This window comes from Rhinopithecus bieti, unplaced genomic scaffold (assembly GCF_001698545.2).
Source record: "Rhinopithecus bieti isolate Rb0 unplaced genomic scaffold, ASM169854v2 scaffold_17861, whole genome shotgun sequence".
NCBI classification, from domain to species: domain Eukaryota; kingdom Metazoa; phylum Chordata; class Mammalia; order Primates; family Cercopithecidae; genus Rhinopithecus; species Rhinopithecus bieti.
The window spans coordinates 3,068,469-3,085,361 of NW_016809830.1; the positions used below are offsets into that span (position 1 = coordinate 3,068,469).

General features: G+C 46.7%; 1 protein-coding gene across 1 annotated transcript in view; it reads right to left on the reverse strand.

The window, feature by feature from the left end:
- The window catches only part of LOC108541037 (nose resistant to fluoxetine protein 6-like), a 79,445-nt gene that overhangs the window by 8,560 nt on the left and 53,992 nt on the right, over positions 1-16,893 (reverse strand). The window contains exons 8-12 of the mRNA XM_017890449.1: positions 16,635-16,736; positions 9,171-9,336; positions 7,582-7,661; positions 3,348-3,461; positions 929-1,061 (exon numbers count right to left, since the gene is read on the reverse strand). Coding sequence (XP_017745938.1) covers positions 929-1,061; positions 3,348-3,461; positions 7,582-7,661; positions 9,171-9,336; positions 16,635-16,736 — 595 coding nt within the window. The remainder of the gene's footprint in view (positions 1-928; positions 1,062-3,347; positions 3,462-7,581; positions 7,662-9,170; positions 9,337-16,634; positions 16,737-16,893) is intronic.

A 16,893-nucleotide genomic window follows, 5' to 3' on the forward strand; every position in this document is an offset into this window, starting at 1 on the left:
TCTACTCATCAAGAGTAGAGTTGAGATCAATAAGACTGGAGGCAAGGAAACAAGTGACAACATCCAGGCAAGAGATGAGAAAAGCTTTAAGGTCAGTTCAAAAGGCTGAGAGAGGATGGCAGGAGAAACCATCGGCAGGGTGTAGGGAATGATTGACTGACAGCAGTGATCAGTGAGGAGGAGGCATCCGAGATGAACCCAGGTTTCCAGCTTGAGTAATGAGATTGGATGGTGAGCCAGAATGATTGCCCACAAAGAAGCCAGAGAAGAAAATGAGTGTTGGGGTACATCTGGAAAAGCAAAGTAACAGCTTCTTCCCCTCTAGACACCTCCTGTCCTGATTCCCAGACACAACCATCAAATCTGACCAAGAATCTTGTGTATAGAAACCATTGAGCGTGTGCTGTTAAAAATCCAACCCAACTCAGTATCCTCTTCCAGAAGAGAGTCTTGCCATTGTAATCTCACTGGGTGGTTTTCTCACATTGGTGGTTTCTTTGGGTCAGTACCAAGGCTCCTACTGATGGGACCACGCTGGGTACCAAATCTGGAGCATCATAAGGAGAGCTCAGTGAAGAAAGCAGAGATTCAAGCTCTGGCAGGAAGATAAAGGCCTTCTTATCTTTAAAAAAAAAAAAAAAAAATGAAGACGGGGGTCTCAGCATGTTGCCTGAGCTGGTCCTGAACTGGACTCAAGGGATCCTCTTGCCTCAGCCTCCTAAGGTGCTGGGATTACAGGTGTTAACCACTGCACCTGGCCAATTCGTTCTTATTCTTTAGCATGGAGAGACATCAATAACACTCTACAGCACAATACAGTACCCAGCAGGCTGACTCCTTCATCCACAGCTTTGGAAGAGCCTGGCCAGGTGGGCCACACAGTCCCACCCAGACCCATGCCCATAAAGTGAGGCACGGGAAATCATACCTTGGTTCTGAGAATGTTTTCCTGGTTGTTTTGGTGCATGTAAATGCTCAGAAAGAGGCCCACAAGAAATGGCCCGAGTCGGCAGTAGGGCTTTGTGTAGTACTCCACAAAATACAATACAGTAGCCTCTTCACTGAAAAATACAAGGAAATAAGGCAAAATGTTATGTTTAATCTGGACATGGCAAAGAAAATCCAAATCCCTGAGATGGCCATTGGGATAATCAGCAAGCCCAAAGGTACATTTAGGGCACACTTGTTCATTTCCTCAGTCATGGTGTGCAAACAGTGACCTCATGGTCCCGTCTCAGCCAAAGCTGTCTTGTTTAGGTTCCAGATTCCCTCAGGCCCCTCCACCACAGATCCCAAGGAAATATGATGAGTGTGTTCATTTTAAATAGCTGTGTCTGGTGGCCAATATGTCAGAATGCTCCAAAAATGTAGCACCCAGATGTGAACTCAAGGGTCCCAAGGACAGAGACTGTCCTGAGAGAGAAGTGATGAGAGGTCCAGGCCAGGCCTTTAAAAGGATACCAAAAACTATTCTTTGAAGCTGTGTTTTTCAAGGTATGGTCTCTTGACATCAACAGCTGCATCAGGCCAGGCATGGTGGCTCACACATGTAATCCCAGCACTTTGCGAAGCCGAGGCATGAGGATCGCTTGAGCCCAGGAGTTTGAGACCAATCTGGGCAACATAGGGAGACCCCATCTCTACAAAAAAAAAAAAAAATTAGCCGGGCCTGGTGGCACATGCCTAGAGTCCCAGCTTCTCAGGAGGCTGAAGCAGGAGGTTCGCTTGAGCTCAGGAGGTTGAGGCTGCAGTGAGCTGTGATCATGCCACTGTGCTCCAGCTTGGGTGACAGAGTGAGACTCTGTTGCAATAGAATAAAAAACACACAAACAAAAACAAAACACCTGCATTACCTGAGAACTTATTAGGAACCCAGACACCTTGGCCCCACCCAGACCTACTGGCAGTGGACCAGTAGGTCCACTGTGTGTTAAGAAGCCCTCCAGGTGACCCTGGCCCCCTCAAGGCTGAGAAGCATTGCCTAAACAGTGCCCTTCACAGGAGACGTCCAGGTTATACCCAAGACCATGGAATCATCATCTCTGCATGTGGGACCCAGGGACTAGAAATTTTAAAACTCTCCTGAGCTTCCCAAATGCAGATTGAGAACCCCTGCTCTAAATTTATCACCATTAAAATTATCACCGTTCCCCACTGAAGCTAGACACACTCTCAGCACCTAACTGCCCATGCAGGAACCACTGGAGGAAAGGAAGGTGTTTGAGGACTAGACGTATGGTTCTTCGACTGTGGCTGCACATTTGAATACCCTGGGATTGCTTACAAAAGTCAGCTGCCTGGGCCCCATGCCCAGAGATTCTGATTCAATTGTTTGGAGGTGGGGCTGGAAGCATCAGTGGATTTAGAAGCTCCCAAGTGACTCTAATATATGGCCAGGGTTGGAAAATGCCGGACTAGACATGAGTGAGCCTCCTCCTCAATCACTTGGCCATGGCATGATATGGGAAGGGCATGATAGTCTCCTGGTCAGGAGGCTTGGGATGTCATCATCGATTCATTCATTTATTCTCACATGCCACCCACTCACGGATTCACATGGAGCATTCACATGCCAGGAACCGTTCTGGCCATTTTATTTTGGAAGGTTGGCAAAGGCTGCTCTGAGAAGGTGACATTTGCACAGACACCTGAAAGATGTGAAGGAGAAAGCCCTGCCAAGATCTTAGATTTTAACAGAAGAGTAATTCAGGCTGAACAGCAAGTGCTAAGGCCCCGGGTTGGGGAGGGTGGGGAATGGGGTTCGGGGAGCATGTTTGGTGTGGCTGGTCCAGTGTCAGCAGGTAGGAGGGTGACCAATGAGGCCACTGGAGGAATTCGAGCAGATGACTGATGTGATCTGATTTTCATTTGTGTCACTGCATTGAGAAAAGATTATCAGGTAACCATACCAGTTTTTCCTGTGTCATTGTCATACATGCCTCATTGGGGAGGCGAAATAGCACTGTGGATTGGCTCCTAGGTTCAAATCACATTGTGCCACCTACTAGTTGTGTGACCTTGAAGAGGTAGGTTCAGTCTCTCCATCCAACAGAGCCACCAAGCAGCAATTGGCTGCTGGAGGAGAAACATAGTAGAGCCACATGGGGGCGCTCCTTTCCTCTGAGAAGCGTTTCAGTGGGCAACGTGAGTTCAGAGAGGACCTACCAGTGTAGGTTGAAAGGTTCAGAAGTTTGGAAGCAAGAAGACAATCAGCTTTCCCATCCAGACCGAAAGTTTCATACTCACTTTTTCCATGAACCAAAGGGCACAGGGTGAGCAGCCTGGCATTCAGCAGCCCTCCCCGAGAAGTCCTGGCCAGAGAGGGGCAGGCTGGGGAACCATGTTACCTGGCTTCTGATGGAGCCACCACAGGAAGTTTATATGCCAATGTGATCAGAGCAGTGGCTGTGAAAGATGCCAAGAACAGCATGGATCCAAGGAGGATGAGGATTTGTGTACTCCTGCAAAGAAGAGAGGACACAGAGAGGAGTGCCCTTCAGTTTCTTGCCCCACAGATGCACTTCCTGTGGCACAAAAGGCTGGAAATCCTGACTGTCAGAGGAACTTCCTGCTGGACCTGCTTTTGAGAGGCTGATGAGGGGCAGGGAGAGCTGGGCTGGGGCTGGAGGACCTGAGGCAGCCTCCGTCTTGACCATCCATTAGCCGTGCCACACAGGGCAGAGCCTTGAACTTGAGTTTCCTGGTCTAGACAGGAACAGTAATCATATCGTTGCCTGACCACCCTGAGGCTTACCGTGCAGCTCAAAAGGAGACCATGCCTGGGAATGCCCCTTGTCACCTATGAAACACGATATGGATACAAGTGGTGGTGGGTTTGGGAGACAGGACTGTCAAAGACAGGATGGGACACAGGGTGGACCCACTCCAAGCACAGGGGAGAGAGGATCGAGAAGGAGGAGGATGGTATGGTTTGGATCTTTGTCCCTGCCTAAATCTCATGTGGAATTGTAATCCCCAGTGTTGGAAGTGGGGCCTGATAGGAGGTGACTGGATCATGGGGGTGGATTTCCCCCTTGCTGTTCTTGTGATAGTGAGTGAATTCTCATGAGATCTGGTTGTTTAAAAGTACGTAGCACCTCCCCACTTTGCTCTCTTCTTCTTGCTCCCACCATATAAGATGTGCCTGCTTCCCATTCTGCCCTGATTGTAAGTTTCCTGAGGCCTCCCCAGAAGCAGAAGCCTGTACAGCCTGCAGAACCATGAGTCAATTAAACCTCTTTTCTTTATAAATTACCCGGTCTCGGGTAGTTCTTTATAGTAGTGTGAAAATAGACTAATACAGAGTGGGAAACAGGCATGCCTTCAACTGAGGAGCAGAGCCTGAGACAAATGTCTGGGTGCAGGTAGTTCACGTGGGAGTAGGAATAAGGGATAGGGTAGGAGAATAGGGAAGCAGGGAAAAACCAATACCAGGATGTGCTATCAAGGTAGCCAATGCTCAATTCTTCCAGAATGTTCCACAGGGCCTTATGAAATGTACCTTAAAACTGTCCTGTGAGATGAAAGAGAGAAGCATTTTCCTACTGTCTTCTGTCTCACATGGGTTAAGGATGGTCCCACACAAAGTAATTCCTCCACATTTTGGGATCGTGCGTGTATAAAACTAGGATGTTCCCTGAAGCACCCAGAGTGAGGCGCTGTCTGGTTGTACCTGCTCGGAAGTGTGAGGGTTGGGATTTTGAGGATCTACAGTGGTGTGGAACAAATGCCAAACACAGGTGCAAGATCATCCAGGCACAGCCTGACCTGGAAAATGCCTTTGACAATGCAATTCTGCTAGTGAAAGTTGCCATGACTGTTCATGAGGAAGGGATGAGATAGATACTATTCAGTTATCACCACAGTGATACAGGGAGAAAATTATTTTCAGCCAGAGTACCAATGTTAGTATAATGTTTGGAAAGAAGGATGAATTCTAGCTCCATGGTGCTATGATTGATTAGTAATGTCTGCTATGAGGGTAGGCAGGTGGTTATGGTAATAATGCTGTATGTATATTTACTGTGACTTCTGCCAGACCCCTTAGCTCTTCGCTCCTTGAATTACTGAGCTCCAGAAAGACCTGATTCCACTGGCATTCCATGGAATGATATTCTCTAAAGGAAGAAAAGCCCTACTTTTATACTTCCCTCCACTTATAAGCTAAATCTTGTTGCATAGTCACAAGCTTGGACAGTGTGGGCTTTCAGTTGAAGGACTGAAATTCACCTTCCACCACAGCCTTTAGGAAAGATGCTGACATTGGGGCCAGGGCTCCTCAGTCATAAGGACACTCACATGGGTTCCCAGGCAAGTCTAGAGTGGGCAGGCATAAGAACTCAGTGTCCTAGGTAAGTGGTAGTCAGGCCATCCAATAAAAACCCATAGCCACCCAAGTAAATATGTGTTTAAGTCCCTGGGGAACTTAAGCCCAGACCCTGGCACCTACTTCCAAGATCAGTATCTCCACCACAGACTTCACAAGTCTCTTCCAGCTAGCACCATGTCAACTAAACTCATACATCTTCCTGACATTGAATGTTATGGGCTGAATTATGTCCCCAACAAAGTCCTATCATGAAATCCTAACCCCCAGTAATTCAGAATGTGACTGTATTTGAAGATGGAGTCTTTAAAGCAATAATTAACATTCAATGAGGTCATTGGGGTGGGCCTAAATCCAATATGACTGTGTCCTTAAAAGAAGAGGAAACTTGGAAACAGAAGGAAGAACATGTAAAAACTCAGATGTTTTGTTTTATTATTAATATTCCACTCTGACAACAGTTAAATTGGATGACTAGAGGACTGAATATTGATGTTCCCTCTAAGGAAAGTGATTTATCATTATGATTCAAGAACGCAAAAGACATTCATGCCCTTTGACCTAGTAATTCCCCTCAAAGATATATATATATATTTTTTTTTTTTTTTTTTGAGACAGAGTCTCGCTCTGTCGCCCAGGCTGGAGTGCAGTGGCCGGATCTCAGCGCACTGCAAGCTCCGCCTCCCGGGTTTACGCCATTCTCCTGCCTCAGCCTCCAGAGTAGCTGGGACTACAGGCGCCCACCACCTCTCCTGGCTAGATTTTTGTATTTTTTTAAAGAGATGGGGTTTCACCGTGTTAGCCAGGATGGTCTCGATCTCCTGACCTCGTGATCCGCCCGTCTCAGCCTCCCAAAGTGCTGGGATTACAGGCGTGAGCCACCGCGCCCGGCCTAAAGAAATATCAAAGTTGGAGACAAATCCAGGCACTGATAAATATTTCCATGAAAATATTTATCAAACCATTATTTATAAAAGCATAACATTGGAATAATCCCAGTATTAAACAATAGAAGGTATACATAACTTATATATTTAATTCATGGAATGGAATGTTATGCAGACATTTAAATTATGTTGCTTTAAAAATAAAATAATATAGGGAAATGCATGTGTCATAAAACTATTGAAAGAAAGATACTAAGGTGTATATACAGAATGCTTTCCTGTGTCAAAAGCTGGGCAGAGCCTGGGCAACATAGCAAGACCTCATCTCTTTAGAGAAGTTAAAAAATTAGCAAAGTGCAGTGGTTCATGCCTGTAAGTCCCAATCACTTGAGAGATTGAGGCAGGAGGGTCGTTTGAGCCCAGGAGTTGGAGGCTGCAGTGAGCTATGATGGCACCACCGCACTATAGCAGCCTGGGTGACAGAGTGAGACTCTCATCTCTTAAAAAAAAAAAAAAACTGGGCAGAAAAAATACCAGAAGGATAAGCCCCAAAATATTAGCAGCAAATTCTCCTTCCCTTGACTGACAAAGTGGAACTGGGGTGATTTTCCCCACCCCCCCTTAACTCCTAATGTTTTCCAATGTTTCTCAAATTGAACATATATTTTAACAGAAAAGAACAATAAATTTTTAAAATATGGCATGAATAATCCACAACTATAAGTCTCTCCATGAATTATTGAGGCCTTAAGGTGTTTCTAAAACTAACAAAAATTAAGGTGATAAATATCCGATGTGGGAAAGCCGGTGCAGCGATACATTGCTGAGGGTGTTGTAAATTACTTTACTCTTTCTGGAGAGCAATCTCACAATATGTGACAAGTGCCACAAAATTGTTTCTACCCTTTGACCTAGCAATTCCACTTGGAAGTCTGCCCCATGGAAGTAACTAAGAGAAAAGTAGTGTGTTCAAAGGCATGCATTGCAGTGACATTTATAATCATGAAAAATTGGCCACAATCTAGACACCCAACCATAAAAATGGTAGATAAACCCTAAAACTGACAAGTATGCAGGTTATGTCAATATGTGGCAATGTTTATAAGAACAATGAAATGGAAAAAGCTGAGCACTAGATATTACATGGACACAATGATCGTAACTCTGCAAAACACACACTGACTGGCGTAGGATCAATGTTGGAGGAGAATGCGGAAGAAGGCAAACGGTAGAGGATTTGGTATTTACTTTTCTATAAAGTTAGTTTCCTACATTTTAAAAAGCGGCTCTGCACAGAACTGGGACACTTTGTGAGGGTTTTCTGAAAGAGGCCACATGAGGAGAAAAGCTTGTCCCAATCAGACTCACTTTGCGTGGATGAAGATAATCACTGGGGTGCTAAGGTGGAACTGGAAGTCATTGGCAAGGTACCAGGTCCAGCCATTGCACTGAAAAGAGAGCAGCAAATTCACTCTTCCTTCATTTACCAGTTCTGCTCCACACTCTCCACCTGCCTGGACTAGGAGGCAGAATTCAGTAGGTGGGTGTGGCGAATTTCCATGGGAAGACAAAGGAAACTGAGTTAGAGATACTCATATTTCACATCCTTCACCTTGAGCCTTCTACCAAGCCTGGATGGCAGGTATTATTGCTGCCATTTTACAAAATGGAGATTCAGACACATTTTCTCTTTTGTTTAAAAAGGAAAAATGATCATAGCCCATCTCCTAGGATAGTTGCGGGACATGAACTCTGTCACGTTACAGGAGTGTAAGAGTTTCTCCTCATTATGGTGCAGTTGGAAGTCAGAGGGGTCAGCGTTTTTCTCTTTTCCTTGCCGCTCCCCATGCCCCAACTCTAGGTGGAAAGAACAAGCTCATTTAGAACCAGGGCTTGGCTCCAGATGATGTTTTGTGGAGAACCCCACAGTTCCCATGGATGACTGACGTGGGATCGCCTGGCCAAAATGAGTTCCACAGACGGTCTGTGCTTGTGCCAGATGAGATGGTTAGCAGTACTTTTTTCTTCAGTGTGAGGAAGTCCCTGGGGACAATTCTCTCCAAAGGGCCCTGGCACTTCTGCTTTCAAGAATCTAAGGTGGGCTGTACCTCAGAAAGGCCACTGGCTGGTATCCTTGCCACTGCTTCTTGCAAATGGCCCAAATCAGTTTGATTGGGGAAAACAGCCCAGATTATCCCCCAGGGACCCCATCACAGCCAGGCGGGCCCCACCTGCGGGCACGTAGATGGTGATGCAAGCCTGTCCATATGGCTGGGCCTTTGCAAACGGAAGGCAGCCATCTAGTTAGTGAGTTGCTATATGCAATGATTAGGGCCCTGCCACAGTTTAGCGATTCCGTTTTCAGCCTTGATTTCAAGGCATATGTGGAACTGGTGATATAATGTCATTACAGCTATTTCACTTTCACTTGCTTCAAATTCATTATGAGGAAACTGGGGCTTTGGAGAAGCCAAGACATACATAGATCTTGTTGCTCCAAAGCAACTCGATCAGGTCTACTTTGAACTTGAGTAGAATCCAACATAGTCAGGGTGTGATGCAATGTCCCATTGCAGTATAGACTCAACAGACGGAGGTGAGGAATTTGTCCTTTCCCGGTTAGGCAACATGGGCTGGCACAGGAACAGTGATGGGGCAGGGTCAGCTGCCTCCGGGACATGTGCCAGGATGACTGGCCCCTTGCTGGCCACTGCTATGCCCCCCTCCCTCTGCTGTTCACAGCGGCTGCCCCCTGCATAGTCTGGCAGGGTTACACCCACCCCATGACCAGAAGCCATCCCCCACTCACACAGCCCACCTTCCTACAGCATCACCAGTACTCCAGAGAAAACGCCAGAATCAGGTTGGCCCTTGGAAAGTTCAGCACACCGCCTGAAGAAATGAGGCACCAGGTTTGCACACTTCTGCCTTTCCAAAGCCAGCAACTGGAGACTCACCGCATTCTTGACCGACACAAAGTTATTTAGCAGCAGCAGATTTGTCCACCATGCTTGCCGGCAGTTATCCCAGTGGAATTTGGGCACTTCCCAGACAGGTCCCCAGGGAACAAGAGAGAACAGTCCAACCAACAAGCACACTGAATACAGGTGAAGAGGCTGCAACCTGGCGGGAGAGAGCCGGGAGAAAGAAGGTGACTTTCCACTGGGGTCCCTCCAGTCCCCTCAGTGGGCACGTGGCGGGTGGGGCATAAGGTGCTCTAAGACAGATTGTACTGTGGGCAGCTGCCACCCAGCCACACCTCAAATGCTCAAGCATCCACAAGTTCAAGATCACTTGCTGAGCACCGATCATGTACTGGCTCAGGTGCTACTGCTGCAAAAATACTGCTATTTATTTATTTTTCTTTAGAGACAGGGTCTCACTCACTACAGCCCTGACTTCCACCTCCTGGGCTCAAGCAATCCTCTCACCTCAACCTCCCAAGTAGCTAGAACTGCAGGTGCATGCCACCACGTTCCACTAAAAATACTGTTATTTATTGAGCAAGTCATATAGGCGAACCACTGTGGGAGGAGCCTGCTAGAGATTTCTAAACCTCAGAACAATCCTGCAAGGTAGCTGTGACCTCCATTTTATGAAGAAATTATAGCTAAGAGAAATTAGGGTGACTTACCCAAGGCCACCAATCATAGAGCAGTAGACACTGGTCCATGTTCTTTCCATATGGCCTCACAAGATGAAAAACTCTTTCTCCCTTCCCTCCCTCCCTCCCTTGCTTCATTTCTCCCCTCCTTCACCCCCTACCTCCTCCAAGCAAGATCTGAAGCAGCTACAAAGGGGAAGAATCAGGAGTAAGGTGTCTAGACCAGCACTGTTCAATAGAAACAGGATGCAAGCACAGCTGCCCCCAATTTTACACTTTCCAGTAGCCACAACTTAAAAGGTAAAAAGAAATAGGTACAACTCATTTTACTATTATTTATTTAGACCAATACATCCAAAATATTATCACTACAAACATGTACCCAATATGAAACATTGTTAAGAAGCTATTTGACATTCTTTTCCCTTTTACTGAGTCTTCAGAGTCCAATGTGGGCTTTGCACACATAGCACATCTCAATTGGCCACTTACCTGGTGGCTATTTGCTGGACAGTGTGGGTTTAGAGTTTAGAAGTAAGATTGCAGCCTGGAGGCGCATATAATTCTGGCATGGATTCTGGATGGGCTGGGCTCAGAGCCCTCTTCTAAAAGAATATAACTAAAAATCCCGGGTGGTTTTGGCTCAACTAGGGCAGAACAACGGCCCAGCAGTACCTCCAAACATCTGGGTGAGAGGAGGGGGTGCTGGGGTGGCGTTGACAGATGGGAACTGGCAGGACTTGGAGCGTCTCCACTTAGAGGCGCACCCCCAGCAGAGAGGGGCTCAGCACCAAGCCTCTGGTCTGCACCCGGGGACGGAGACCATTGATTCCCCTCTTCTCCCCACAATGACAGCGTCCTACATAGAGAGTGTCCGGTGGGTGGGAGGGTGGTAAGCATTCAAGGAGAGGGAGTGGAATTGTTGATCAATGTGATAGAGAAAAGGCAGGCAACTCTGTCAAGACACAGCTTCCCAGATCAGCTCGCCTGCAAGTTTGCTCAGGCGACAACCTCCCTGGGTCCTAGGCACTGGGTCCTGCCATGTTTGCCATCTGACCGTGCTGCCCTGCAGCTGCCCCTACAAGCCTCCGGCCTTGCCTTTCTGATCATCCTTCCCACCATCTGTCGCCTCCCCTCCCCGGGGAAAGTAGTCAGCGCTGCTCCCTTCAGAAGCAGAGCAGAAGGGAGCATTCCCCTGCCCCCCACTCCAGGCAGCATCCCTCACCTCTGCCAAGTCCCCCTCCCCCGGGTGCTTGTTAAAATGCAGACTTGGAGTCTGCAGGCTGTTGGGTGGGCCACGCCTTGAGTATCAAGCTTGTCTAAACTTTTCACACTGAGAAAATCATGTAATGTCTCCTCTTTCCTCTTGTCTAAAAGCGAAATGAGGGTTTCTGCTTTCTAAGATTTTTTGAAAATCTAATGAGATAAACAAGAAAACAGTTTGAAACATCTAAACCACCCTAAAATGCACACGTGCTACATTTTTGTCCAAGTTTCCAAGAGAATAAAAGTCAAAGTGGGTTTTCAAAGATTAAAATGTGGGATACTGGCCAGTGTGGTGGAGGGGTGAGAAGCAGGGATTCTCATACCTCCTGGGTGGGAAGGTAAATTGGAAAATGCACATTAAGATGTTAAATGCCCAAAACCCCTAATTCCACTTGTAGGCATTTAGCCCACAAACATGTCTACACAAGTGCACAAAAATATATACAGATTGTCCCACTGTCTAAGACAGCAAAGAATTACCTCCATGCCCACTAATGGGGACAAGTTAAATACATAATGGTACACCCTACTGTGCCATACTGATAACCTTTAACATCAGGGATGTGGGTCCTTGTGTGCTACTAGAGAAATAGGCCAATCTGTATTATAAATGAAAACATCACATGCAAACAGTGAAGTATACAGTGCAATCCTATGCGTGCAGGAGAAGAACAGTGCTTATACACACATGGAAAGTTTCTGCAAGAATTCCTAAGAAACTTAAATACAGGTGTCCTGCGGGGAGTGAGACTGGAAGGGGGACCATTTATTTTAGCTATAACCTTGTGTTATAGTTAGACATTTTTATCACAAGTTATAAAAAAAAAAAAAAACCCGAATTTTTAAAATGTAGCTGCTCGTTGACATAACCAGGCAGTTCTACGGTTCTAGAGCTTTACTCTCTTCCTTTCCTGTTAGATAATCTTTGTCCTGACTTACCCCTAGAAGTTAAGTTTGGGGATTTTCTTATCACTTGCAATAGCTCCCAAAAGGTCTCCCCCTATCTGGCCCCTACAGCCATTCTCTGCCCCGCAGCCAGAGTGAGTCTTGCAAGATGTAAATCTCCCCATGCCACTCCCTTGCTGGGATCCTTCAAAGCTTTCTGTCTCAGAACAACAGGGAGTGTCCTTAGCGCAGCCCCGCCCATCTCTGACCTCATTCCTCCCACTGTCCATGTGGCTCACTTCACTCCACAGAGCACCTTTGGGCTCTTTGAGGCTCTTCAGACACCGCGACGCCCCTCCTTTCCCAGGACCTTTGTGATTCCGTTTTCCCGGAATGGACCATTCTTCCCCCACAGGATTTTCTTTGCTTAGAACATTCCTTTACTTTCTTCTAGGCTCTGGCCAAAAGTCACCTCCCATGACTGCCCTTCCAGAGAAAGCCTCCACCTTGCTTACTTCTATTTATTGATTGCTTGCTTGCTTGCTTGAGGTAAAGTCTCATTCTGTCACCCAGGCTGGAAGGCAGTGATGCAATCACAGCTCACTGAAGCGTCCACCTCCTGGGCTCAAGCCATCCTCCCGCCTCAGCCTCCCAAGGAGCTGGGACCACAGGCACGCGCCACCACACTGGGCTAATTTTTTGTATGTTTTGTAGAGATGAGGTCTCACTATGTTGGCCAGGCTGGTCTCAAACTCCTGAGTTCAAGGCATCGTCCCACCTTTGCCTCCCGAAGTGCTGGGATTGTGAGGCATGAGCCGCTGCAGCCGCCTCTTCTCCAAAGGATCACTTTGTAGCAGCCATCCTCCCTGGCCTAGCATACATTTATTTGCATGCTGCAACTTCAAATTGCATATTCATTTATTTATTGTCTGCCTCTATTCACTGGAATGTAACCTGCAGGCTGGAAGGCACCTTTGCATGGCTTATTAAAACTCTATTCTCAGGGCTTAGGACAGTGCCTGGCACAAAATGGGCCTCCAGTGAACACAGAATGAGTGAGTAAACAGATGGTCTGACCCCCGTCCTCCTGGAGATAAGCAGACAAGTGATAAGTGCTAACCAGATAGCATCAGTGAGTTATACCAGCACACGTGAGAACCTCAAAATGGCCAGGAGCATGACTCTTTTGTCACTGGTGTTACCTTAGTGAAGGTGAGTTCAAGTTGTGGGTTGGTGACAGTTCCCTCCATTTTCAACACAGTTTTTTCCCAGGTTGGACTGATTGTCCCCCTAGCTCCCACTCTGACCTGCCTTCCTTCCAGAGTTCCCCAGCTCAAGAATGCCAGCACCACCTGCCATGTTGCTCAAGCCAGAAAATTCCTGAGTCCTTGATTTCTCCTCTCTCCATTCCCACTGCCAATTGCCAGTGAAAACCCTGCTCTCCTGCCCAGATACTGCAGTAATTTACTCACTGGGGTCCTTGCCTTACAAGGCCTCACTACCACCTCACTCTCACCCAGTGCTCCTCCTGCCCCCACCGCTGCTCTATCCACCTTGGAAAAAACCCGTGTCTCCTCAATCCCCAACTCCAGACTTTTACTCTGCAGTAGGTTTCCCAACGCTGGACACAGTGGCTCACACCTGTAATCCCAGCACTTTGGGAGGCCAAAGCAGGCAGATTATCTGAGGTCAGGAGTTTGAGACCAGCCTGGCTAAGACAAGAAAGCCTGTCTCTACTAAAAATACAAAAATGAACCAGGCATGGTAGTGGAACCCTGTAATCCCAGCTACTCAGAAGGCTGAGGCAGAAGAATCACTTGAACCCAGGAGGAGGAGGAGGTTGCAGTGAGCCAAGATCATGCCACTGCACTCTAGCCTGGGCAACAGAGAAAGACTCCATCTCAAAAAATAAATAAATAGGCTGGGCATGGTGGCTCATGCCTGTAATCCCAGCACTTTGGGAGGCCAAAGTGGGCCTGAGGTCAGGAGTTCAAGACCAGCCTGACCAATATGATGAAATCCCATCTCTACTAAAAACACAAAAATTAGCTGGGCGTGGTGGTGGGCGCCTATAATCCCAGCTACTCGGGAGGCTGAGACAGGAGAATTGCTTGAACCTGGGAGGCGGAGGTTGCAGTGAGCCGCGATTGCACCATTGCACTCCAGTAAGAGCAAAACTCTGTCTCAAAAAACAAATAAATAAAATAAAATTAAGTTGGTTTCCCAAGCAGAACCCACCATGCCATTAGATCCCCTGCCCCAACCCCCACCTAACCCCTCTTAGTATTCATCACCATGACCCCTCAGCCTGTATGCCAGCCTCTCACCTCCAGAAAACCTCAGGGCAGGACAGGCTTCTTACCCCAGTGCCACACACCCAAAATATTATTGAAATCATAAGCCTTCTGTCCTTCTCTGGAGGAGGGTTAGATTTTATAAAGCTTGGAAGAAACCACAAAGACCATGGTGAAAAGAAACCAACAAAGGTCTATGCCTTAGCTTGTCCCCATTCTTCACCTATTTGATGGAAAGCTTAAAAGGTATAAATAACAACCACACTAATAATGATAGCTCCTACTTATTGAGGGCCTACTATGTGTAAAGCACGTTTCCATGTTATTTACATACATTATCTCACTGAATCCTCACAAGAGTCCTATGACGTGTCACTATTCTTCCTATTTTAGAGATGAGCAAACTCAAGCACAGAAAGACTGAGACACTTACTTACTCAAGGTCACTCAGCTGCTGTGTGACTGAGCCAGAATACACACTCAGCCATCCAACTACGGAGTCTGCACTTGCCCACTGCATTTCACTAGCTCCAAATATTATGACAACACACCTCTTCCTATTTTGTGACAGTGTGGAAACAAGATGAACGTGAACCGGGAGTCAGGAGTGCTGGCTTCCAGCTCAGCAAATAACCACAACGTAGAAAATATATCAATGGCAGGGTTGGATGACATGAGCTGAAGTTTCCTTTTGTCCCTTAACTTTGTTGCTTTTGTTTGTTTGCTTTGAGACAGGGTCTCACTCTGTTGCCCACGCTGGAGTGTAGTGGCACAATCTTGGCTCACTGCAACCTCCACCTCTGGGGTTCAAGTGATTCTCCCACCTCAACCTCCCGAGTAGCTGGGATTACAGGCGTGTGCCACTACGCTCAGCTAATTTTTTGTATTTTTGGTAGAGAAAGGGTTTCACCATGTTAGCCAGGCTGGTCTCCAATTCCTGACCTCAAGTGATATGCCCCCCTCGGCCTCCCAAGGGCCTCCCCAAAACGCCTGGGATTACAGGCATGAGCCACCGTGCCCAGCCCTTCCGCCCTTAACTTTGGTTGTCTCATTCCATCACTGCCACTCTGCTACCACTGATTCCGTATTCTGCCCCAATGTTGGAATCCCTTCTGCATCAACCAACCACACATTCCTAAAGAAGACCATTGGCCACGCACGGTGGCTCACACCTGTGATCCCAGCACTTTGGGAGGCCAGGACGGGCAGATCACGAGGTCAGGAGTTCAAGACCAGCCTGGTCAACATAGTGTAACCCCGTCTCTACTAAAAATACAAAATATATATATATATATCTCTTAGCCGGGCATGGTGTCAGGTGCCTGTAATCCCACCTACTTGGGAGGCTGAGGCAGGAGAATTGCTTGAACCCGGGAGGCGGAGGTTGAAGTGAGTGGAGATGGCGCCACTGCACTCCAGCCTGGGTGACAGTGCGAGACTCCGTCTCAAAAAAGAAAAGAAATCGTCATTCTTCTTGCCTCCCTCCCAGCAGAATGGCCATGGCCCAGAGCTTCGACCAAGTTCCTCTCGTGGTCATGTATTGTTTTATTTTTATCATTACCATTAGCACTCTGATTTACAGGAGCCAATTACTACTAATTTGCAGACAAACAACTTTTCCTGTTGAATACAGATTCTGTGGAAATCTGACAGTGCATTTGTTGAACTCTGCTGCCCATCAGCTGAGGACTAAGGATGTTTTTGCCAGTGGAACATACCAGTTTTCATGGTATTTGTCCCAGTAGAATTTGAACCACATTAAGCCAGCTTAAATCAACTGTATTTAGGGAAGAAAACTATTTCAGTTTACTTTTCTTTGGAAATTATTTTAAAAGAGGGTTAAAGACAGAAAACTAATAAATCATTACATAGCAATGAGGAATTGAGAAATTCTGTAAATAAACCTACTGTCAGGCCTCTGAGCCCAAGCTAAGCCATCATGTCCCCTGTGACCTGCACGTATACACCCAGATGGTCTGAAGCGACTGAAGATCCACAAAAGAAGTGAAAATAGCCTTAACTGATGACATTCTACCATTGGGATTTGTTTCTGCCCCACCCTAACTGATCAATGTACTTTGTAATCTCCCCACCCTTAAGAAGGTTCTTTGTAATCTCCCTACCCTTCAGAAGGTTCTTTGTAATTCTCCCCACCCTTGAGAATGTACTTTGTGAGATCCACCCGCTGCCCGCAAAACATTGCTCCTAACTCCACCGCCTATCCCCAAACTTATAAGAACTAATGATAATCCCCTTTTGCTGACTCTGTTTTCGGACTCAGCCCACCTGCACCCAGGTGAAATAAACAGCCTTGTTGCTCACACAAAGCCTGTTTGGTGGACTCTCTTCACACGGACACACGTGACACCTACCTCACCAGGCGACTGAGAAAGTATCTGAGTATGACTTTAGGGGTTATTCCTTTGTCTGAATTCCGATGCATCTTTAAAAAGGACCTTGCACTTAACCAACCACTAAAAGAAAAGGAATTGTCACAGGAATTACTTATCAATAATACAGTTCACTGATTGATTCATTTGGTTGTCCCAATCTGGATAGAATAAATTATGATGCATTAACAAAGCACCTCCAAGCCTTAAAAGAATTTTTTTTTTTTTTTTTTTTTTTTTT